The sequence below is a fragment of the Lithobates pipiens genome, unplaced genomic scaffold (genome assembly GCF_037356315.1).
Source record: "Lithobates pipiens isolate NorthernLeopardFrog02 unplaced genomic scaffold, aLitPip1_a1.2 Scaffold_8, whole genome shotgun sequence".
In the NCBI taxonomy this organism is placed as follows: domain Eukaryota; kingdom Metazoa; phylum Chordata; class Amphibia; order Anura; family Ranidae; genus Lithobates; species Lithobates pipiens.
Genome location: NW_027507903.1, coordinates 535,385,240 through 535,411,004, shown reverse-complemented (window position 1 = coordinate 535,411,004; position 25,765 = coordinate 535,385,240). Strand labels below are relative to the sequence as shown.

The following is a 25,765-nucleotide window of genomic DNA, read 5'->3' as shown; positions in this document are numbered from 1 at the left end:
TGCAGCTGAAAACAGAGAATGTGATCACTTATAAAAAAGAAAAACATTTTTGCGTTATAGCTATACAGAAATATTTTGCCTTGATTTCCATTTTTATCGTTTCGTATTAGTCATCAGCCCATTCATGTGTGTTGCAGTAAAACCTGCATGTTACTGCAGCACATGGTAACATACCTTTCATCAATTCTGAATGGCACCCAAATACACCCCCACAGTACATATGCATGGGCAGCAAAAAAGCTTTTTTTTTTTTGGTGTGTTGCAGTCTATTCACACCTTGTTGTACAAAAAAAAAAAAAAAATATCTCAGAATGGGGATGGGAGAAGCAGCACAAGACACCAATCAGTTGTGCCGCAATGCAAGAAGCATGCTGACAGTAGTTGTGAGTAGAGAGAGTGAGAGAGATGAGCTCACCTCTCTAATACTTTTCCTTTCACTGCACAGTCACAAGCTGGGAAAGATCCTGTGTAAGTGTCCAGAGAGTATTATACTGAATCAGAATGGTCATACAATATTTATCCAGATTTGCAATCATCTTCGACCCGGGCTTTTCTGTGCATGTTTTTCGGTAGGTAAAGAGGCAACAATGCAGCCTAATCTTTCTGACAAGGTTTTCACCCATGTTAATGAATGGAGAGTCCAATAAAGAGAAAGTCTGAGGTCATTCATGGCAATAAGACAATTTTGCTTAAACTTACCCTCTGTTACTATTACAGAGATACTCATACCTACCCCACTACATGATCGTTTCTTCATTTCTCTTCTTCAGATAGGCAAGTGTTTCTTCCTTTAACCCACGGGACACTTCAATAAATGTCCATATCAATTTGCTAGCACACATGACAAAACTGTAAAGGCCTTGTATCGTTTTATTGCTCATTGATGTGTCAATTTGTATAAAATTACAATCTGAAAGGTCCTGGAATGGTATGTTGGTTTAATTAAACACAAAGAAAAATGCATCACCTGCACAGAGTAATGGTAGCCATCATGTGATCTGGGATATGTTTCAAAAGAATATGTTCTGACTGATGTACGGGTTCCAGCAGATTCAAGTGTGGATGTGATTGCACAGATACATTGTCCATGGAGTCCACTGTTGCAAGTCCATGTAACTTCACATATACATTGGCCATGCTGTTCATTAATAAAAGTGTATATTACTGGGCCAGATTTACACCGTTGTGTTTGCAATAGCATGTAAACTCAACAAACAGTAAAATAATTGTGTGTGTATATATACCTATACATACACACACACTATATGTGTGTGTGTATATATATATATATATATATATATATATATATATATATATATATATATATACACCCCCTTTATATTTAAAGAGTCAAAAGGGCAAAGTGACAGTGTGTCTGCAAAGTGCCCCTCTATGCTCACCTTACCCTTGCCCAAATACTACTCCTTCCAGTGTCACAGCCAACAACACTATTAAGTGCTTCCAGATATGGGGAAGTACGTGACCTCACAGTTCCTGGATCAGCTAATCACTAGCACTGGTGATTTTAGTGTCTGCTCCTATGGAGGTAGGAGACCAGACAAGACGAGTATATGGGGGTCAGGGAGGCACTTTGCAGAGACTCTGTCAACTTGTCCTACATGGGAAAGGTATTGGTGCTTTTAATGCCCCCCCCCCCAAAGCACATATACAGTCAAATAAATACGGCTGCACTACAGCGTACCACAACACATACATTTGAATACTTTATGTATTGTGGTGCACAGAGTTGATAAATATGAGAATATGAATGGACCCATGCACAGATGCATTTTTCTATGCAGTCCATTAAAGCAAGTGTGAATGATCGTACAGGTGCTCAGATCAACCAGCAATGTTTCTAATGGTAGCATCTTACCCACTCCACAGTCCAGGGCTGTCCCCCCTCCTTTACTTATCCCCTTGTCTGTAAGCCCAGAGCATCGAGGACCTGCTCCTTGGGGATGCATGATCCAGTCACCCCAGGCTCACAGCAAAACATTGCATGAAAATACCAGCAGTTCCACATCAATGGCTGGCACCGACTTCTAAAGCATTGGTAATAAGAGGTCCTCTGCCATGACTGAACTAAAATATACCACACTGTGTGAAGAGATTAAAAAAAATATATATTAAATCCAGGGGATTAAAGGGGGGGGGTAGGGGATAAAGCTTTAAAGATTCATATACTCTGGTGGAAAACTGGAGTAATCAAAGCATTATTTTTTGAATGCTTAGAGCAGGAAGAGAATATTGTGCTATGTAGCTAAACATTGACAGGAGTTGGGTGAACCAATACCTATACATTTCACTGCAACAATATTAAATATGGACTGCTATGTCTTCTGCATCGGCCACAAATATTACTGACAGCATAGGGAGGAATGCACAGCTTCCAAATACACTTCAGATAGCCATTGTGTACAGACCAGAAGGTCCCAACATCCTGCAGTAGAAAAAAAAAAAAAAAAAAAAGGCGACACTGCAGTAATTCACAATGCTAAATTCTAATAAAGAAAGGAAAGCAATGCCCACTGTGAATTCAGATGAAATTGGTGACAATGAGTTCTTCACATGTGACCACACATTTTAAGTTCCTCAAATATTCAGCTCACAAATTAGCTCCTTCCACTGAATGCAGGTGATCACATGACTAAACTAAGTTTTCATTTACAGAGCTCTTGTAATACCATGAACCATAGGAGGATGAGAAATAAACGTCACATATAAAAACAATATGCCTTTTAGACTGGTGACTGGACCTCTATCCAGGCTGTATATGTACAGCAGCTTGTTCCAGCTGGGGGCTCAGACTGCATGTAAGTGTGCCAAGATCCCACAAGGAGGTAGAAAAGGCCGGGTCACGTATACATGGCACCATGCAGGTACTCTAGCCTGTGTTCCTTCTGCTTCCTTCTTGCCTGTAAGACATAATCAAGGGAGAAAAAAAAAAATGTATAACAGTTTAAAGGATATCTAAGGCCAAGAACAAAAATGTAATATGTATTGCAGCTTACCGGTCCTTACATGTGGTGGTGCATTAGTTTTAACTTTTCAAGCTTAGAACATTTTCAGCAAGTCCAGAAAATAGCTATTGATCTTGCCAGAAATGCTGTGTCCTTCCCTCCAACTATGTTCTGCAATACCAAAAAATATTTCATCCACATTTAATGAAGATGTAGATTGGAAGATGCATCTGTAATTGGAAACCATAAAAGCAGCCTAGAATGACAACCATGGTTTCCTTTCATAGATACAGTAAGTGAGTGAGCGTAGCCACCCAGGGACAAGTAAAGTGTTTTTTCAGGCTTTTTTCTTGGTGATCCTGTGAAAAAGAAAAACAAATGCATTCACCACATCTATAGACTGGTAAGCTGCAATATAACATTTTTGTTTCAGAGTTTTGATACACTTTTTAAAGCTGAAACTTTTAAATTCTGTTTTAGCTAAAGTAGGGTTAAAGCTACTTTTAGGGTTTATTTGCCGTGTTCCTGCTGGGGACAAAACACATACAGAAGTTAAGTGGTTAGTACTTATGGGTTTCCTCCAGGTACTCTGGTTTCCTCCCACAATACAAAAACATGTTGGTAGGTTAAAGCGGAGTTCCACCCAAAAAAGTGTAACTTCCGCTTTAAAGTGGGGTGCCCCCTAAAAAAAAAAAAGTCAGCAGCTACAAATACTGCAGCTGCTGACTTTTAATAATCAGACACTTACCTGTCCCAGGGTCCAGTGATGAGGGAGAATGAAGCCCCCCCCCCCCCTTGTTCCCTGCTTCTCTCCTGGCGCTGGCATTCTTACTGTGGGCACCCGGCTGTGAAACACCCACTGTGCAGGTGCGAGTGTCGCAGCCTGCCATGATACGCCGCACAGTCATCTGGGACACGTGACAGGTCCCAGATGACTGTGCGACACCAAGGGGAGGTGTTGTCACCAGTCCAGACACTGAAGGAGGCAGACTACGAGGGACCTCCTAGCAACAGGCATTTAGAGCTGAGTAAAAAATTTTTTTTCCAATTATTTATTTTTTTATGAATTTTAACCACTTGAGACCCGCGCTATAGCCGAATGACGGCTACAGCGTGGATCTCCTTTGCCGGGACTACATCTATTGACGTTGTACCGTGCACGAGCGGCCTGCGCGCCCCCTGAGGGGCGCGCTCTGTGATCGGCGAGCCTATGAGACTCGCCTGATCACTGATCCGAGCAAGGGGGTCGATCCTGACCCCTTATCACGTGATCAGCTGTCAGCCAATGACAGCTGATCATGTGATACAACGGAGCCGGTAATCGGCCATTATTCCTCCTCACGCTGACAGCGCGAGGAGAAAAAAAAGCCGATCACATCAGTCCCGATCACGGCCAGCCCTGCCAGTGCCCACCTACCCCCTGCCAGTGCCCACCTGCCCCCTGCCAGTGCCACATGAATAAAAAATGTCCCCCCCTGTCAGCGCCACCCAGCAGTGCCCACAGTGCCACCCAGCAGTGCCCACAATCTGCCTCAACAAAGGTGCTGCACCCAGTGCCACCCACAGTGCCCATCAGTGTCATCTACCAGTGCCACTTATCAGTGCCCAGCAGTGGTACCTATCAGTGCCCCTTAGTGCCACCCATACGTGCCATCTTATCTGTGCCCATCTTTGTCCATCAGTGCCACCTTAACTATGCCTACCAGTGCCGCCTCATCAGCGCACTTCAATGAAGGAGAAAAATGACTTGTTTGCAAAATTTTATAATAAACTATTAAACATGATTTTGTTTTGCATCTTTTTTTGTTTGTTTAGCAAAAAATAAAACTCCCAGCTGTGATAAAATACCACCAAAAGAAAGCTCTATTTGTGGGGAAAAAAATGATAAAAATTTCATTTGGGTACAGTGTTGTATACCCGCGCAATTGTCATTCAAAGTGCATCAGTGCTGAAAGCTGAAAATTGGTCTGGGCATGAGGGGGGTTTGCCCAGTAAGCAAGTGGTTAAGCAATTTTTTTTTTTTTTTTTTGGTGGCAACACCATTTTAAGCACTCCTCGCCCTCTGACATGCCACATTTGGCATGTCATTTTTATTTTTTTTTGGGGGGGGGGGGGGGGGGGGGCGTTTCCTGGGACTTCCTGTCCCACTTCCTATCTTCAGCCACCTAGGCGACTCCTCCCGATACCCTAAGCGGCCCCTCTCTGCCAGCAATCTTCTGGGACAAAGAAGATCGGCTGGCCAATAGGAGAGCGCAGCGCGACTCACGCATGCACATCCGGCTGTGAAGCCGTAAGCTGTCATGGCCAGGTGTCCACAGTTACCATGACGGCACTGAGGAGAGGAGGGTGGAGAGGAGCTAGTCTCCGGACGGCCACGTCGCTGGACCATGGGGCAAGTAAGTGTCGGTTTATTAAAAGTCAGCAGCTATGCTTTTTGTAGCTGCTGACTTTTAATAAACTAAAAAACGGGTGGAACTCCACTTTAACTGGCTCCTGTCTAAGTTGGCCCTAGTATGTGTATGTATGAATGTGCGTTATGGACCTTATATTGCAAGCTCCTTGAGGGCAGGGACTGATGTGAATGTACAAATATATGTGTAAAGCGCTGCATACATTGACAGCATTGACAGTACTTGTAATGAATAAAAAAAAAAAAAAAAAAAAATCACATTTGAAATGGGTAAGGCTGCACTGACACCTGAGCGTATAGCTTTCAGGCGTCAAAAAGGTCACCAATGTAAAAAGCAGAAAAACGCCTGTAATCTGCCTAAAAAGAAGCTCATGTTCTTTTGATCTTCAGGTGTCCGAATGCTCAGATGTGAACGGGGCCATTTAAATGAATGCGATTTTTCTTGTTGGGCATTTTCAATCTTTTGAGATGAGCGTTTTCCAAGAGGTTTACAAGCTGAAAACGCTCAGGTGTGAACGGGCCCTTAGGATTGGAACTTTTGAGGTTTGTATTGCTGTCTGAACCTTTCTGTCCCAGTAATACACCTCCATCATTTCTAGTACGAATGTCTCATGGACAAAAAGTCAGGGAATATCTCCCCAATGGGGTCACAGACAGAACTAAAAAAACCTAAGAGGTGGGGGGCGTGGCCTGGAGCGGCATGAGATAGGACGCATGTGAGCTGAGCTACGCCAGCCGCATATCCTGATCACTAATCCTGAGACGCAGACTGCCTTTTTTTTCTCCGTTCTGACCGCTCCGCTGACCGGGCAACCACAGCGCATATGTCACCGACGAAACGGAACAACGCAGCGGCCACCAGACTGTCACAATTCCGACATGATGAAGCAGGCCCCGCAGACCAAGATGCAGGGGGAGGAGGACGCGCGGAGCGCAGACACAACCAGGCTCCTCGATGCTATTACAGCTTGCCAGGAAGCGATTACGAACTGCAAGACCAACCTCACAGCCAGGATTGAAGAGGTAAAAGTAGATATATCGCTGGTTAGGCAAGACTTTCAGAAATTAAGAGAGAGGGTTACTGAAGTTGAAACCCGCCTGAGTAATGTAGAAGACTCCCGCCCCCCCCCTGCAGATCTCCTCGGAGGCCATGCAGCACCAAGTAAATCAAATCCTTCAGAAGCAGGATGATATTGAGAACAGGATTCGCAGATGTAACCTGCACTTTATAGGCCTGCCTGAAGGGGTGGAGGGCAGAGACCCCCCCGACTTATTTGGAAAAGTTACTTGTGGACACATATGGAAGGGACTCATTCTCCCCCATGTTTGCGGTGGAACGCGCACATAGGCTGTCGGGTAAGCCTCCCCGCACTTTTATTGCCAAGTTACTAAATTTCAGGGATATAGACACCATTCTTCGTCTCAGCAGGGAAAAGGGGAATATCCCTTTTGAAAACAAAACCGTAGCAGTCTTCCCTGATTTTTCCTCTGAAGTCCAGAAAAAACGCAAAAGTTTTATGGAAGTGAAAAGACGCCTGCGCATCAAAAACATAAAGTATGCCATGCTATTTCCTGCTCGCCTACGTGTGGAAGGAACAGATCGGGCCCACTTTTTGGAGGATCCTGAGACAGCTCTGTCGTGGCTGGAGTGCCGGGATGCTGGCAGATGAGTATATGTGCACGAATGCTTTCTGGAACTGCCCCTTCTTTTTCCACCTCCTCACTCTTGACTATGCTTGTTTTCCTGGACTGGGACCCCCGTCTCCCTGCACCTCCTTAATGAGTGCGCAACTGCCTGCCAGTTCTCCTTACTAGGCACATTACTTTCAGGCCCAAAATGCTGAGGTACTGACTGTCCCTATTTTGTTCCATGTGATTTAAACAACCTCCTTGGTATGCACGCATAGCTGGGCCAACCGTGCTGTGATGGGGCACCTGACTGCCTAAGCACATCACTCATTGGATACTACTGACGCCTAAGAGAGTGGTGGCTGAATCCCCCACCCCAAGTGTGCTGGAACTCCTGACTCTGTTTTGGCCTCCCATGCAGGATGGAGATGGGGCTGTTATGGCTACCCTGACTGACATCTTAGATGGAAAGAGTGCCCTGCTTTATACGGGGGCCGGTGTTATCCAATTGCGTATTGCAGCTGAACTCACTAATGTCTGTGTTGAAACTTTAACTTTGTTTTTCCTACTTATTATAGGAATGTATTTTACTGCGCCCTCCTGGCCGGCGGAGGGGGAACAACCAATCAGCAAGCTCACCTTGTTTTGTGAGCACAGTCCTATAGTGTCACATAATACAGCGAAGTTTCGCCCAACATTTTACTATGCACCTCTCGGGTTGGAACAACTGGCATAACACTTTGCTTTTTTCTCCTGCCGCCTCTATGGGTGTTTCCCTATTGCAGTGTTGTTCCTTCCCAAGTTGGAAACTGTTTATGCCCTGTTTTGCAGTTAGGGGTTAATGCCCGCACTAATTGGGGCCAGTGCAGGGCAGGGAGGGGAGATGTACGGTTTTCATGGGGTAAACAAGTGTTTTCTGAGTTTTTCTATGATTGTTTTTTATGGTACAATGTATGTCTGGCAAGGAGGGTGGGGCCCTCTTCCGTTTGGGAGGGGCGGGTTTCGGTTGCTCTGACCTTGCGGGTTGATCTGTCTCCTGGAGTCTCACCACTGACTACTATGCACCCATGGCCGCACTGAAATTTCTTACCTGGAACGTGAGGGGATTGGAGGACCCTATTAAGCGGTCAGCCGTTTTTGGGCAGCTTAAAAAAATGAAGGCAGATGTAGTGGCTTTAGTGGAAACACATGCCGAGGGCCCCATGCTCAGAGCGCTCTGACGTCCTTGGATAGGCTGGGGGTATCACTCGGTACATACTACCCATTCCAGGGGAGTCTCCCTCCTGATTGCCAAACACACGCACTTTGAGCTCCAGGATTCGGTCATCGACCCACTGGGTAGATTTGTATTTATAAAGGCAAAGCTACATGGGGATATGTTTCTTATAATGGCTTTTTATGTACCCCCACCATTCCAATTCAGTGTGCTGTCAGAGGGTTTTAATTATATGGCTCTTCATCCCACTGCTTCGGTGGTGTGGATGGGGGACTTTAATAATGTGCTAGACAGATCCCTAGATAGGATGGCGGACCCCTCTTGGGGCACCCCGAGCCCCCCCTCTAACCAGGTTTGCCAGACTTCTCAAAGATTTCCACCTGGTGGACTCGTGGAGAACTAGGCACCCAACTCAGCGCGTTTTCACATGCTTCTCTGCTACTCACCACTCTATGTCCCGCATAAACCTTATACTCTTCTCCACATCCCTCTTACCTAGACTCACAGATGTGGGCCTATTTCCCAGATCGCTCTCTGACCACTGTCCCTACTGGGCGACGCTCTCCTTACGACATACTCACCCTTTGACGACTTGGCGCCTTAACCCCTTTTGGTTAACTCTCCTCCCCGAAGACAGTGACCTTGAATCGAGCTGGCAGGCTTTTTTTGAGACCAATGAGGGATTGGCCCGACCACATGTAGTCTGAAAGGCTTTTAAACTACATGCAAGAATGACCTTACAGACTCAAATCAACCAGGTAAAGCGGTCCTCTGCTGCAAATATAGCTGAGGCAACATATATTCTTCAGACAATGGAACAGGATTTTATGCGTGACCCCCTCAGCAGAAAAGGCAGATAGCCTTAGACTCTGCTCCAGAACACTGGACCAATTGCTTTATGAAAAATCCAAACAGAAACTGTTCTCTCAGGCAGAGGTCGTTTGAGCATGGTGAGCGAGCGGGGAAACTATTGGCGTATTTAGTTCATGGTGAGGAGAGACCCCCTGTGGTGATCGTCACAGGGTGTACTTGAGACTGATCCTGTACGGGTCACGCAGGTGTTTCGTGACTTCTTTACCTCTCTCTACACCTCTACTGCCTCGGCCGACCCCTCCCTGATGGAATCTTTCTTGAGCAGATTGCAGTTCCCCCAATTGACTGAGGAACAGATCTCAGGACTGGAGGCACCTCTGACTCGGGACGAAATAGCTTCAGCTATTGCTACATTCCCATCATCCAAGGCCCCGGGCTCAGATGGCTTACCGATAGAATTCTACTCTACCTACATAGAACTACTGGCCCCTAAGCTACTTGCAATCTATAACTCTATACTCGAGCACTCCGAACTCCCAGTGACCATGACGGAGGCCACTATAGTGTTAATCCCTAAACCTGGGAAGGACCCACACCTCCTGGAATCTTATCGCCCTATCTCTTTGCTGCAGGTAGATGTCAAGATACTTGCTAAGATTCTTGCCACCCGACTTAAAGTAATCCTCTGGCTGATCCATGCGGATCAAGCAGGATTTATGCCCGGTAGAAATACGTCATTTAACCTCCGGAGGCTATTTATTAACCTCCAGACTTTCCATGATGACCCCGGCTCTAGGATAATAGTTGCCTTGGACACCGCCAAAGCATTTGATTCTGTTGAGTGGAGATACCTATGGACCTGCCTGGCTCAGTTTGGTATAGGGCCTAAATTTATTAGGTGGATCCAATTGCTCTATCAGAATCCGGTGGCTAAGGTCTTGGCGAATAGCTGGCCCTCGGAGCAGTTCCCCCTGTCTAGAGGTACTAGGCAGGGGTGCCCCTTGTCGCCTTTGCTGTATGCTCTGGCGGCAGAGCCATTGGCTATGGCAATACGTGAGCAAGTGGGCATAGTGGGTTTGTGTAGAGGTGGGATAATGGAGGAGAAGATCAGCACCTATGCCGATGATACTCTACTGTACCTAAATTATTCGGAATCAATCACTCCCCCTTGCTTTGGCACTAATAAAAGAATTTGGCAAGTTCTCTGGTCTTAAAATTAACTGGGACAAGTCACAGATTCTACCCCTGGACAGTTTTCCGCCCCCCAGAGACAGGGCCCTGCTTCCCCTACAGAGGGTGGACACTGTTAAATATCTTGGAATCATGACATCCAGATCCCCGTCAGATTATATTAAACTTAACATAACTCCTCTGATTGACAAGATTAAACGGAAGACGCAGCTTTGGGCACGCCTCCCCTTGGGGGTAATGGGGCATACAAATCTGATTAAGATGGTCTTTCTTCCTAAAATTTTGTACATGCTTTGGCACTCCCCCGTCTACCTGGTCCTCAAACATTTTAAGGTAATGGAAGCTCTTTTGAAACCCTTTGTGTGGGGTAATAGCAGGCACAAACTTGCATTGCCAAAATAACAACAACCCACTGACCTAGCGGGACTGGCAATGCCGGACTTTAATGTCTATTATTTAGCATCTCAGTTGTCGCAAATGTTCCATATAGATAAAACAGACAAAGACAGGTTCTTACATTTTTTGTGCTCGCCATGGATCAGGCCTACTTTAGACCCGATGGTGGCGATTGTTGGGGGGGGCGGAGGGGGAAGGGAGGAGGGCGTCTAACACATCTCTTCTTTATCAGTATAGGAAGGTATGGCATATTGCCTCTTTGAAGCTGTGCCTTCCACCCCTGCATGAATACACCCCCATATGGAAGAATTGTAATATCCCAGAATTTAGACGGATTGTGGATAGCGGATTATGGTGCGGGAAGGGTATATTTTATTTATCCCACATGCTTTCTGGTGGCAAACTAAAATCCTTTCCTGCCCTACAGGCGGAATACGGGCTCCCGAATCACTTTTATTACAGATACCTGCAGCTTCGTCATGCATACCGTGCCCAATTCCCCCTAGATGACCCATCTGTACCCCCCAACCCATTGATGGCAGCAATTAAAAACCCAGACCCCAAAAAATTTATCTCACAGTCTTATACTATGCTATCACTTCCTTCCATGACTGTGGCTGCCTATACACTTAAAAATAGGTGGGTGGGGGAGTTGGGGCCTATCACAGATGACGAATGGAGTGATGCATTGGACACCTGTAAACTAGTTTCGCCCAAACTTTCTGACCGGCTGACTCAAATTTTCATAACACACAAGGCGTATCTCACGCCGCTTATGGTCTCTAGGTACAGGCGCACATGTTCCAGCACTTGCCCCATGTGTGCGCATGCATCTGGCACCTTTTTTCATCTTCTCTGGGAATGCTCTAAAATTCAAGCGTATCGGTCCCAGGTAGTGAGGTTTCTACATGATACGATGGGTTCCCCCGTCACACTCCAGCCAAAGCTGTGTCTTCTGGGTATATTCCCGGACCCTGCTTTGAATAAATACACTAAAATATTTCTACACTAAACCCTGTTTTCTGCACGGAAAATGATTGCCAGAGTCTGGATGAGACCTGACCCTCCAACGGTCTCCCAATGGCTTGGGGAAATTAATGGTGTCTTGCCGTTTACGAAACTTATATACATTCATAGGGGATGCCCCTCCAAATACGAGAAGATCTGGGACAGGTGGCTTAAAAACTCTGCAACATGCATAGCTTAGTCTGTCTGTAGATGTGTATTGTTTGGTACTATTTGATAGGACAATGCAGAAGAGTCGGGTATGGGCGGGGGTGGATTTCTGGAGGGGATTGTATGCCTCCGGTAATAATTCTAAAATTATGTACGGACTTGAATATCTATGCGAGGCATGTATATACATTACGTATGATGAGTGAACTTGAGACTACCATAAGTTTTGATGTGGACAATCTTTATTTTTTCTGTATGTACCATAACTCTTTTTTTCAATAAAAAACTCATGCTTAAAAAAAAACCTAAGAGGTAGTGGTAGAGGGATGCTGGACACGGATTTTCACAGGTTATCAGAATGCTGACAAAGTCATTACTAGAGCCCAACTGGCCAGTATTTGGCAGCTCAGCACAAAGCACAGGCACCCCAAGGAGAAGAAAATAATCCAACTGTAATAGGTCAAAGAGAGCGCCAAATGAAAGATCCTTAGGAGTTCAAATTCTTTATTGTTCAACTGGTTACAAGCAGGGCAGAAAAAGACATGCAGGCTTTTGGGGTCCACACAATCCTTCCTTATCAGGGCTGGGTGAAATGTTTGGATTTAAATAAACTCAAAAGTACTCCTAAGCGGACTGATCTCCAGGCAGAGGTTGTTCTAAATACTTATTATAAAATAAGTCAAAGTTTCAAGGGCTGCCATATAGTTTTGGTTTTGCCCTGCTTGCTGTAACCAGCTGAAGAATAAATACTTTTTTCCCCCCATTTGGAGCTCTCTTTGGCCTATTGACCTATTAGACTTATGCCGCGTACACACGATCGGAATTTTGGTCGGAAAAAGCTCTGATGGTTTTCCCAATGGAATTCCGACGGGATTTTGCTCAAGCTGTCTTGCATACACACGGTCACACCAAATTCCGACCGCCAAGAAAGTGGTGACGTACGACGGGACTAGAAAAAGGAAGTTCAATAGCCAGTAGCCAATAGCTTCCGTCTCGTAGGTGAATCTGAGCATGCGTGAGTTTTTGCGTGTCGGAATTGCATATACACAAACAGATTCTCAGGTAGGAACTTTTTCCAACCGAAAAATTGAGAACATGCGCTCAATCTTTTGCTGGCCGAAGTTCGGCCAGCAAAAGTCCGACAGAGCATACACAAACATACAATCGTATTTTCCGACCAAAAAGCTCTCATCGGTCTTTTGTTGGCCGAATTTCCGATCGTGTGTACGAGGCATTAGAAGAAGAAGAAGAAAAAAAGAAAAAAAAAAAAACACTGTCAGAATGATAACTTTTCCTTAGTTTATTTAAAACAAAACTTTGGGTGGACTTATCCTTCAAGAGGAATATATTTCAAGGTGCTTGACGCATACCATCTAATCTATGATATCTTTAAGCACCAGCTATCTTCCTGGAATTGATATATGAATTACCTTTTCCTGTTTGTACTCCTCGTAGTCTGGGCTGTCAGTGGGTAGCTCATCTCTGCAGAGGGGGCAGGAATTAGTCTGTAGACAGAGAGGGAACAAATCATTAGTTCATAACATAGATCTCCAAAACCCACACACATAAGGAAACAGGTTCTCTTACCTTCCCTAGCCATGGCAGTATGCAGGCTGAATGAAAAAGATGTTCACAAGGTAGCTGCCGAACCGTTTCTCCCTCCTCAAACTCCAACAAGCACACCGGACATTTGAGGGCAGCATCTGTAAGGAAGAACACCACATTATAGGAACCAACCCCCATTCTGCTTCAAAGTGCACCTGTCACTGATACACAGCATAAGTCGCTATTTTCTGCCCAGCTCCAGGAATTTAGGAATTTAACAAATTCACCCTTGACAGCAACACACACACACGGGTTAAATGCTTGTTTTGTCCAGGGTTGCACAGAAAAGAGAAAACTGCCGCCTGCAGCCTGCTCTGTAAACTGTGACCATCTATGGTCCCAAGCATACAACACAGGGTTAATATCCTTGTATTGTTCATGATGACACCGACTAGAATCTGCCCACAGAGAGCACCGGAATGGGATAAGTGATTGAGCCTGCACTGAGCACCCCTAAACATAACAAGTATGTAACCCCTGCAGCACAGGGGATGGGGGTGTCACTGCAAGGATGTTTTTTTCTTATTCTTTGAGCCGGGCTTTGGAACCATTTTATACAATGATGAGGAATAAAACTATACAAGACCTTTAAAAGCGGAGTGCCACTCAAAAGTGGAACTTCCGCTTAACGGTTCCCCCCCTCGGTGCCACATTTGACATTTTCGGGTCCCCCTTCCCCACTTACAGAGATGGTGCCATCCCTCTGAAACTCAGTCCCCCTCCTCCTCCTTCCGCCATCAGGCCAATTAGAAATCGCAGTGCGCTTCGCACATGCACAGTAGGGAACCGGCTGTGAACCGGATAAAAAGCTTCACTGCCGGTTTCTCTTACCAGGAATTACGACGGCAGCACCAGACAACCAATCCGAAAATCGGCTGAGGTGACGACATCGTGGAAACCCTGGACAGGCAAGTGTCCTAATATTAAAAGTCAGCAGCTACATTATTTGTAGCTGCTGACTTTCCATTTTTTTTTTTTCTCGGTACACCTCTAAGTTTTGTCAAGTGGTTTCTCTGTGCTGCTGATCAGCCTGCAAACTGGCTGCCTCCCAAGCTTGCACTTGACAGGCACATATTATTAGGAGTCTGTGAAATAACCAGAAAGTTGATTGTAAGCAACAGGTGCTCTTTAAAACAGAATTCTGATTCTTACCTGCCTGCTTCGCTGTCACGATGACTTTTGGCAAATTTTCTACAACTTTTTTGGAAGCTGCAGGTGGAAGTCTGTGGTCCCAGTCTGTAAGGTCCATGGGCCCAAGATCAATATCCATCCCACTGAGGAGACTCCTAATAGAGACATTGACAAGGAGTTACAGCAAATAATATTTCTACAAAAAACAGGACAAACATAAAATAAAGAACCTCTTTTAATCTTTGTCAGGTTTATTTTATTGCCATGTCCCCAATGGGTAAGTCATGCCTTTCTATTTGTCCTGGTGGCCCGTTGTCTCTGGGGCTGAAAGTGTGAGAAAATCTAAAATTTTCAGTTGTCATTGGAATAAGAACAGGTGAATGGGAACAATGTACCCCATACTCATTTACATAGGGTGGGGGGCCAGGATCTGGGGGCCTCCTTGTTAAAGGGGGCTTCCAGATTCCGATTAGCTCCCCACCCCCAGACCTCGACAACCAAAGGCCAGGGTTGAAGGAAAGAGGCCCTTGTCCCCAGTAACATGGGGACAAGGTGCTTTGGGGTGAGGGGACCCCCGCCACCCATGCTGAGGGCATGCGACCTGGTATGGTTCCGGGGGGGGGGGGGGCACTTGGTTGTCCCCAACCCCTTTCCTGACCAGCCAGGCTGTGTGCTCTGATAAAAGGTCTGGTATAGGTTTTGGGGGACCCCCCCCACCACACTATTTTTCGGCATGGTGGCATTCATACCAGACACAGTGCCTTGTATTGCTGGCGATTAAAGTCGGGCTTCAAGTCCCAGGGCAAAGTCTGATACACAGTCATACGGTTGTCGTATCATACCAGTGTGAACCCGGCCTCAACCCATGTTCACACTGAGCCGATTTGGCATGTCAAATTGCATGCCAAATAGGTGGTTATTGCCAGCAATAGCATCGTCCAAGTGTGGCACTGCACTGATTCACAAAAGTAGTTCCTGTACTACTTTTGGCGACTTCAGGGGAGATCTGAATAGACATCTGTGCATGAACCTGCACAGATGTCTGTTAAATCACCCCCAAAGTCGGACTGCATTGCCGGTTAGAAACTGTGCGAGTTCAGCTGAACTCGCATAATTTGTAAACCTGCAGCAGTGTGAACCTGGGCTTAAGCCTAGGTTCACATTGATGCAGTGTGGGGAACGGCATGTGATGATTCAGACAGGAATCGCAATGCATTCCTGTTCAAAATACATGCGATTCAAGCCCATTCATTTTGTATGGTTCAAATCGCACTGCACCCACACTGGAATCAGTGTGAACACCCCTGAAATCCAATTCAGCCAATCACACTGTGTTTTGCTAACTGTTGTTGGGGGTAGCTATCTTAAGATTGAAATGATTCGCATGAACAGAGTGCGATTGTGATGCAGTATGGGAACCGTACAGGAATTGCTGCAAATCCCGCACTGCGTCAATGTGAACTGGGCCTTAATGGTAATGTTTTATTAGCTGCCTGGAGTTTGGCGTTAAAGTGGAACTAAAGGCTAAGAACAAAAAATTTACAACAGGCAGGCTCTTAAAATGCACGTACCTGCATGTTTGCAATTCTCTACAGAACGTACATGGAGCCGTGCACGTACACCTCCATTTACATTTCTAGCACAGTGGTAGTGTTCCAGAATGAATGACAACATCCCGCACCAGCCAATCATGACAGCTGAAGTCAGACAGAAGATGCTGGTGCCAGAAAAGGAATGTTGCAGGCGTTAGACCATATCTGAGTATTTCTGCCTTCAGTTCCACTTTAAGGTGCTAAATTTTGTGTAGCTCCAGACTCCAGCCATGTAAACCTAGCTCTAATCCCTTGGGAAGAAAGCTCCATATAAATAAATGTGGTTTATGACAAGCGGAGGCTTGAAAACACATTCCAAGTAAAGTAACGGATATAGGAGGGCAAAAGCAAACTGGCATTACTACAAACTGCAAATGAAGCACAATTCCCCCAGAGAGAATTCTATGATATAAATACACAACCGAGAATAATTAGAAGTCCCCTGAATAACGAACTGTACAGGAAAAGGAAGTACATCAAGCCAGACCGTGTCTTAACAATGCAGCTGAATGGCTGATTGCATGATTTAGAACTAGAGGTTAGGAGAGAGGAAGCTGCTGGAAAAACGCACAAGAAATAGGAAAATCCCAGAGTTGACATATTAAAATGTTTACCTTCCTAGAAAAAAGGAAAAACAATGTTTATCACTGACAGAGCTAAAAGTTTATCAAGGCACCAAGTATGAAGAGTCTGAAAAATTGTGCGAGACTTCAGTTATAATGAAGACGGCTAACCAGATTCTCAGCTTCTTGCTTTGGTGGGTTTCTGACCCAATTCACCCTCATAAGTCTAATACTGGCAGGCCAGCAAGATGGAGAATCAGTGCAATGCTTTGGAAAGTAAAGCTAGCCATACATGTTTACATTTCTCTCTTTCAGCACCGCAGACTGAACATGAGAATTTACTAGATCCCCCCCATCTATGCTGAATGGTTTACTGATGTGTAGGGGAGCCACAACTCAGCAGTGATTCAGGAGGTGGCATACAACTTCCAAGAGGAACTATTTGTAACCCAGCAGATAAAACAAAATAGAATTTATGACTTACCATTAAAATCCATTTCTTGGAGTACAGAACACAGGCTCCTTTAAATCATTACTGCTGGGTTATATGCAGCCATCTTTCAGAGGCTGGACACCAGCAAGAAAATCTGCTGGAAAATCCCCTATACAAGCATCAGTTGTGTAGCGATCAATAGGGAGATCATAGGAACAGAGGTTAGAGTCCATGTCCTGTGCTGTACTCCAGAAAGCAGATTTTACTGCCAAGTCAAAAAGTCCAATTTTTCTGATCATACAGTAAATGAGACTTCTTTAAATCTTTATGACTGGAAGGCCCAACAGACTCAGCTTTTAACACTTTACGTCTGAAACTGAAGAAGGCCTGATACTGTAGCCCTAACATACAGTGCCTTGCGAAAGTATTCGGTCCCCTTGAACTTTTCAACCTTTTGCCACATTTCAGACTTCAAACAAAGATATAACATTTTTATTTTTTGTGAAGAATCACCAAGTGGGACACAATTGTGAAGTGGAACGAAATCTATTGGATTTTTGAAACTTTTTTAACTAATAAAAAAATGAAAAGTGTGCAAAATTATTCGGCCCCCTTGCGTTAATACTTTGTAGAGCCACCTTTTGCTGCGATTACAGCTGCAAGTCGCTTGGGGTATGTCTCTATCAGTTTTGCACATTGAGAGACTGAAATTCTTGCCCATTCTTCCTTGCAAAACAGCTCGAGCTCAGTGAGGTTGGATGGAGAGCGTTTGTGAACAGCAGTTTTCAGCTCTTTCCACAGATTCTCGATTGGATTCAGGTCTGGACTTTGACTTGGCCATTCTAACACCTCGATACGTTTATTTGTGAACCATTCCTTTGTAGATTTTGCTGTATGTTTGGGATCATTGTCTTGTTGGAAGATAAATCTCCGTCCCAGTTTCAGGTCTTTTGCAGACTCCAACAGGTTTTCATCCAGAATGGTCCTGTATTTAGCTGCATCCATCTTCCCCTCAATTTTAACCATCTTCCCTGTCCCTGCTGAAGAAAAGCAGGCCCAAACCATGATTCTGCCACCACCATGTTTGACAGTGGGGATGGTGTGTTGAGGGTGATGAGCTGTGTTGCTTTTACGTCAAACATATCGTTTTGCATTGTGGGCAAAAAGTTTGATGTGGTTTCATCTGACCAGAGCACCTTCTTCCACATGTTTGGTGTGTCTCCCAGGTGGCTTGTGGCAAACTTCAGACGAGACTTTTTATGGATATCTTTGAGAAATGGCTTTCTTCTTGCCACTCTTCCATAAAGGCCAGATTTGTGCAGTGTACGACTGATTGTTGTCCTATGGACAGACTCTCCCACCTCAGCTGTAGTTCTCTGCAGTTCATCCAGAGTGATCATGGGCCTCTTGGCTGCATCTCTGATCAGTCTTCTCCTTGTCTGAGCTGAAAGTTTAGAGGGACGGCCAGGTCTTGGTAGATTTGCAGTGGTCTGATACTCCTTCCATTTCAAAATGATCACTTGCACAGTGCTCCTTGGGATGTTTAAAGCTTGGGAAATCTTTTTGTATACAAATCCGGCTTTAAACTTCTCCACAACAGTATTACGGACTTGCCTGGTGTGTTCCTTGGTCTTCATGATGCTCTCTGCGCTTTCAACAGAACCCTGAGACTATCACAGAGCAGGTGCATTTATACAGAGACTTGATTACACACAGGTGGATTCTATTTATCACCATCAGTCATTTAGGACAACATTGGATCATTCAGAGATCCTCGCTGAACTTCTGGAGTAAGTTTGCTGCACTGAAAGTAAAGGGGCCGAATAATTTTGCACGCACCACTTTTCAGTTTTTTATTTGCTAAAAAAGTTTAAAATATCCAATAGATTTCGTTCCACTTCACAATTGTGTCCCACTTGTTGGTGATTCTTCACAAAAAATGTAAATTTTATATCTTTATATTTGAAGCCTGAAATGTGGCAAAAGGTTGAAAAGTTCAAGGGGGCCGAATACTTTCGCAAGGCACTGTATCTGGTAGGCTGCACCTTAAACAGGGAAGGGAAAAACTCTATCCTTCAGACTATAGGCTTTAACGATAACTTGTCTGATCCAACTAGTAATAGTGGAGTGCAGGAGCACCTAGAGTCAACTTTCAAAGCATTCACTGCATCTAGACAGTGAAGGGAAATTTCCCTAGGGTGCTTCAGAGCAGGACATGAGGAAGGAAGGAAGGAGGGATGGACCATATCCCAATTGGGGTAGAAAGCAGAGACCACCTTGGACAGAAAGGAGACATTGTGGCCTTGTAAGAACTTTGTCCATATGCAGTATTAAGCAGGGTTTCTTACAGGATATGGCCACTAATTCAGAGACTCTCTCGGGAGATAAGATAGCATCAAGAAAGGACACCTTATAAGCAAGGTCAGACAAAAGAATATTCCTAATAGGTTTGAAGGGGGGCTTCTGCAGAGTCAAGAAAACCAGATTTAAGTCCCAAGGGGACTTAAAAGATCAAATAATAGAAGATATGTGGGCTACACCCTGAACAAAGGCTTCAACTAGAGATTGAGAGGCTAGGGCCCCTTTCACACAAGCTTTCCGATCAGGTCCATCTGTCCGTTTATCAGGGGGGAACTGATCAGACACTCCATTCAGCCCTATGGAACGGCGGATGTCAGCCGCTGACACCCACTGCTATCTGATCCGATCCGACAAAACCAGATGGGTGGTGACCCTATTTTCCATCAGTCTATCAGATCGGATGGGATCAGATGAAAAAGGACAGGCGGTCTGTTTTCATCTGATCTCCCTATAGAGGACAGCGGGGCTCTGACAGGTCCGTCTCAGCACAGCGAGTGGAGATGGACCTGTCATCCGCCTGCTCAATGGGACATTGTCTCTTTCCTCCAGTTTAGTCTGGGACAGGTTCAGTCCATGAGTACCAACAAAGGAAAAAATCTTGTCTTTGGATATTCTGTTTCAGAGACCTCTAGGGTCCTTTCACATGGGCAGTCTGCCTGGCAGACTCTGCTTTGCTCAGCGGGGGAACGATTCACTGATCTGCCATGCTCGTGAATTTTATCCTCAGGGGTGTGCTCACAACTTTGCTGCAGCAACAGGAGGAAAACGCCTCAGTGTCAGTCAATTGTAGGCCGCAGCATTTTAAAGGAGACCAGAAGAAGTTGCCAGCTCAGAGACCACATTCAATGTGGGGCTGGCAGGCACACCAAGTCCTAAGAAACAAATGTGGCACAGTGAGCACTCTGGGCCTGCAAACCACAGGTCTCTGCAAATGCACTATGCGGCATTAGGGGAGCACACACAAGTGCTAAATCATCCCACAGGCACTCCTAAGGAAACCAGTGACATCAGTTTTAAAATGAAAGTAAACTAACTGGTCTCCACTGCAAGAACTGGCAATCCGTTGGCAACTTCCCTATACTACAAATGGGATATCAGCATAAGGGTGCCCTGGGATGTAAATGTTTAGAGGGCTTCCACAGGGGCAGGATATAAGGGGGATTAACTCCCTCCTGGCCTCACCTTTCACAATGGACAAACCCTTATAGGGGTCTTCAGAGAAAGGGCTTTGCACCAGGTTCTAGACCTGTAAAGCAACTTGCAGCTACAACACATGTTGCACTATGTGCTGAGGGGAGGACCCCAAGCAAGTTTCAGTGCATGGCAGCAACATTACAGGTAGGCCGCACATCTTCCATCTGGGGGGTCCATGTACAGTTCCTCAAGGCTCTGCAGAGGAGTCAACTGATTTGAAATTGCATGAAAAGCCACAGTGGCTATGGTGCAGTCGATATCTTGAAAGAAGAATTAACTTAGAATTAACTTAGAAAAAAAAAAAATACAAGAAGATTCAAGCTTCACTCTATGTAGGAAAAAAAAAATTAACACCATGGGCCCCTGGGCAAAGTAATGCACTAGGGCCACTACCAGGGAGAAAGTGAGTTGCGGTGTGCAAGGAGTGACTAAATAATGATACATACATGTGGCTTTTTAGTCTGATCAGAAACAAAAAAATACAGAAAACCAGGGGGGCAGGAAGGCACAGTACAGGGATGTTAGAGGACACAGTAGAGGGGAGGTCAGGAGTGTAACAGAATAGGGTGTAGTAATATATAGTGGCAGGCTAAGGTAGTATTGGGTCGGTATAGTGGTAGGTTTGGATAGTATAGGGGGGTACAGTGGTAGGTCTGGATAGTATAGGGAGGTATAGTCGTAGGTCGTTGTATAGGGTGAAATATTGGAAGGTTAGTGCAGTATGCCGTGACATGTGCTTAGTCACTTACAGCATTGCTGGATGCAAAGACTCCCAGGCTGTTTTGGTCTCTCCTCCTGAGCTTGAGTGAATGAGTCTTTGGGAGGAGTGGAGGAGGCAGCCACACCCCTGGCTCCGCCTACAAACTTTGGCTGCCTCTGGAGATGCTGAAGATGTCCGAGGAACAGCCTAACTTGATTAAATGAGAGGGGGTGTTACAGGCAGCCTCCCCCGCACCGCTAACCCGATCGGCTTGACAAAGCAGTACATGTTACAAACTAAGCTGCAAGGGGACAGGGGAAGTGCCGGGGCCCCTGGGGAGTGCCCAAGTGTGCCCGCTCATTAAGGCAGCCCGGGGGGTTTGAGTCTCCCTGTCAGAACACAAAGAAACAGCGGGGGAGATCGCTCCACCAACACTTCTTGTGTCAGTACGACGATCTTCCAGCAGTTGTTTGTTCAGCCCACTAAGTTGAACAAACCAAAAAACTTTACGTATGTACCCAGTTTTAGCTGTGCAATCTGCTGATTAGTTGCTTGGGCATGCATGTCTAAAAGGGATGTTGGGGGGTCTGTTCTTTCATATGACTGGGAATAAAATGATTGATAGCAGACAAAGCTGTGAGAAGCAGACAACAGTATGGATCAGGAGGTGAGGGGATTGATGACGACTGAAGTTGTTCAGACAGGAAATGAAGATGGGCTCAAAATGTCCTGGGCCCAGCATCAGTGAGAATAAATATGGCCGCGGGGTTGGTGGTCAATAGAAGGAGGAATAGTATCCCATAATTGGTATCGGTGGAAGAAATTGGGCCCCATTGTTGGTATCAGTGGGAGGACTAGCACCTCATATCAGTGGGAGGAATAGTCCCCGCAGGGGCCGGAAAAGGCTAGCAAAGTGCCACATTTGGCTCACATGCCACAGTTTGGAGACTCCTGGTCTAAACACAGGAGAGAACTTGCTGAAAGTATGGAAAAAAGGTTCAGCTTGAAATTCACAATAACAAAACTTAGGTTCATGTTATAAAAAAAAATCCTTTCACCAGCAAAACATGAACAGACTAGGACATCTGTGTTGATTAGGGATGAGCATCGAAGCAAGCTGTCACTACCACTAAATCAGCACTCAGACCATGGCCATTCCCACCTTGCAGCCATACATAACAAAGGGCCTACCCTACTGCTTGTGAAATCTTTGACCTTATATGGTCACCTTTGGACAATGTTGTTGACTTATTGGGGTTGATTTACTAAAACTGTAAAGTGCAAAATCTGGTGCAGCTGTGCAAGGTAACCAATCAGCTTCTAACTTCAAATTGTTTCATTAAGCTTTGAAAAAAAAAAAAAAAAATTGGCTTCTATGCAGAGCTGCACCAGATTTTGCACTCGCCAGGTTTAGTAAATCAACCTCATTATATCCGTGTTAGGTTATTGATGTTGCAAGCATCCCCACCCCTTTATTATGTACAGTTGTGAGGCAGGAAAAGCCCTGGCCAGGAGATAACATGCTTCCAGGGGTGGTCGAAACCCGCGCTCATCCAGAATAAGGTTGCTCACCTTGCCAGCTCTAACAAGGCATTCTGGCGATACTGCTCCTCCGGCACTGTGGGCTCACAGTTATGTTCATCAAAGTACGACGCCATACCTACAAATAACCAAACAAAAGGTGACGTCCCAAATATACATTTATATAATACATACATACAGAAAGACAGGAGCCAAGGATCCGATGTACATCTACAACATGCCAAGGATGGCTTCTGTCCTGATGTGTGACCACAGAGGAGGAAGGAAGCCAGTCACAAGTGAAATATGAAGGTTGCCACTGTGCAGCCCCCCTTTCGAAAATGCTAATTGCCTGGCTGACAGGGCAATACTTAGTCACTAGCCTGGAGATATAAAATCAGACTTTTCTGCTGCCTGCTTATTGGCTTAGAAGTACTATCATGAGATACAGCCAGGCAACTAGCATTGTCAGAGGAGGCAAGTAGCAGCAGCCCCATATTTTTCATATGACATGCCAGGCTTCTCCTATGGAAGGACTGATTCACACTAGAACATGCATGTTTTTATAGGCCTATTGATTTCAATGGGCCTCCAAACGCACAGGAAGATGCAAAATATATGGCAGGCGCTACTTCTGCAAATCGCACCACAACAAACCAGATGTTATTGTGGTACCATTGATTTGGTGGCCACACGAGGGCTGCGTTTGCAAGCTGTGTTTGGGGTGTCCTAAAAATTAATGGCACCCACAAGACTCTTGCAAGAGCAGTGTGTTCATATGTGGTGCCAGAAATGCATACAGAATGTGCCTTTCCTGCACCATGTTCTAGTGTGAACTGGCCCTAAGGCCTGTGTTACATGGACTTCGGCTTGTACAAGAGCAGTGTGAACAGCAAGCTTTAACAAAACATGTGCAGAGCTTTCGGCAAGCTTTGTTGTACCATTCCACTCCAGTTTGTAACTGTTAAAACACAAATCCTAATGGGAGTGCTGATTGCTGCTTTAAAGAGGAAGTAAACCCTGGTGGGTTTACTTCCTCTTTGATTCCCTGCAAAAGTGAAGCATAATGGATTACTATGCATCGCACAGTAGCCCATTATGTGTCACTTACCTGACACAGGAGCCAGCGAAGTCACCGCTGTCCCCTGTAGTCCGGAGCATCCATCTTCTCAGTGGGTCTCGCTGCTCCTTCGCTGTCATTCGACGAAACCGCGATGAAGTCACTCCCGTGCATGCGCGCGGGAGCCACCACTCGCGGCATATCGCCGTTGACAGCGGCGCGCTCATGCGCCGTAGACAGCGGTGCCTGTCTTTCGGCAAATATCTCCTAAACCTACACGGTTTAGGAGATATTTCTTGGACATACAGGTAAGCCTTGATCTAGGCTTACCTGTAGGTCAAAGTGCTTTGTAAGGGTTTTTTGCTGCTGGTCAGGGACGCATGTTATAATGCACTGGTTCTTTCACTGCACATCTTGAACCAAGCCTAAGATGCGGGGGAAGGTGCTGGGGCACACACTGCCCAGTGTTCAGTGCCCATATAATCCCACCCAGCCTGGATCATCAGACTGGAGTGAAGACATCAGACAGTTGCAAATCAGTGGTCTTGCTATGAGATAAGTTTTTTTGGTTGGATCATCAGTGTCATGGATGGTAGTGTATGCAGGTTTACAATGAAGGGACAATGAGCATCCAGACATCTCTGGCAGATCAGTAAGGAGGATCCCCCTTTACCCAGACACATCACAGGATGACAGCTCTGCTCATAGATAGACACAAAGGATTACACACATAGCACAACATTTATCAAAACTGGACATCTGTGCAGAGCAACCAATCAGCTTCTATCTTCAGCTTGTTCAGTTAAGCTTTGAAAATGAAAGCTAGCAGCGGATTGGTTGCCCTGGACGGATGCCCCAGTTTTGATAAATTCCCCCCTCCCCCCAATACCTAATCCCTACCTCCTCCACACACACAGGGACTGTCACAGAACGAAAAAAAACATTTAGTAAACACACATTACCTTTCCCCCCAGCAGGTATTCCTCCACTTACACAGACTCCCGGAAGTTTCCCAGGTGACACAGCAGGAGCGGACTGACTCACGTTTCAGCCAATCAGGGAGGCTGAATTTCCCTTCGCACCAATAGGCGTCTAAAGGAGGCGGGATCCTTCGATACACAGGAATTAAAGTCCGGAAGAAGCCATATAATAATCACGTGATCTAGCTGATCACGTGATTGTAGAGGATAGGGAGGAGGGATGAGTGTTGAGGTCTCTTATCTGTCTAGATACTGTACTGTGTACATAAATAACGTCCCACTGCAGTGATTTCCTGTGTGACTGAGCTGTACATGGGAGGGAGGAGGCTTCCAATTTCCACCCAGATACGTGTAAAGCCAAATCTGTCTAAGTTGTGGAGGGAGAGGAGAACTAAAGCTAACTTTTTTCTCTCCATTTTAGAGTAATGGGGAGGGTTAGAACCCCTGACAGGTTTTTGTTTTTGCCATCTGTGTCTTGGAAAGATTTCCCTTCACTTCCTGCTCCATAGCCAAAACTGGAAGTGAGAGGATCCCGGGATGTCGCCAGAACCAATTTCCCCATTGCAGGATTTCACCTCACTTACTGTTCAGGAAACGACCCAAAGTCCAGGTTCACACTGACAGCGTGCGTTCAGCTGAACTCGCACAATTTCATTCCCGCATGTCAGTCCTGACTTCGAGGGTGATTTCAGAAACATCTGTGGGGGTTGCTGCACAGATGTCAATGGAAATCACACTTTGCAGTTGCCAAAAGTAGTACAGGAACTCATTTTGGGAATCGGTGCGGCATTTCACCGTTTGGGACGGTGTCATTGCTGGCGATTTGGCCTG

The 25,765-nt window shown here is 45.6% G+C and overlaps 1 protein-coding gene across 1 annotated transcript; it reads right to left on the bottom strand.

Moving 5' to 3' along the window:
• Nucleotides 1–852: 852 nt before the first annotated feature.
• RNF181 (ring finger protein 181) lies at nucleotides 853–25,055 on the bottom strand. The gene is made up of 6 exons (XM_077469569.1): nucleotides 24,917–25,055; nucleotides 22,946–23,033; nucleotides 14,552–14,685; nucleotides 13,382–13,497; nucleotides 13,225–13,299; nucleotides 853–2,918 (listed from the first exon to the last, which is right to left on the bottom strand). The coding sequence occupies exons 2-6, from the start codon at nucleotides 23,029–23,031 to the stop codon at nucleotides 2,859–2,861; spliced, it is 471 nt and encodes a 156-aa protein (XP_077325695.1). The 5' UTR covers nucleotides 23,032–23,033; nucleotides 24,917–25,055; the 3' UTR covers nucleotides 853–2,858.
• Nucleotides 25,056–25,765: the final 710 nt, after the last annotated feature.

What these genes read in the sequence shown, in the direction of transcription:
- RNF181 (XM_077469569.1), bottom strand. Translation starts at nt 23,031, where the DNA reads ATGGCGTCGTACTTTGATGAACATAACTGTGAGCCCACAGTGCCGGAG. An exon ending in TACTGCCATGGCTAGGGAAG is followed by an intron (nt 13,300 to 13,381) that starts GTAAGAGAACCT and finishes CTCTGTCTACAG; the next exon opens with ACTAATTCCTGCCCCCTCTG. An exon ending in AGGAGTACAAACAGGAAAAG is followed by an intron (nt 2,919 to 13,224) that starts GTAATTCATATA and finishes TATGTCTTACAG; the next exon opens with GCAAGAAGGAAGCAGAAGGA.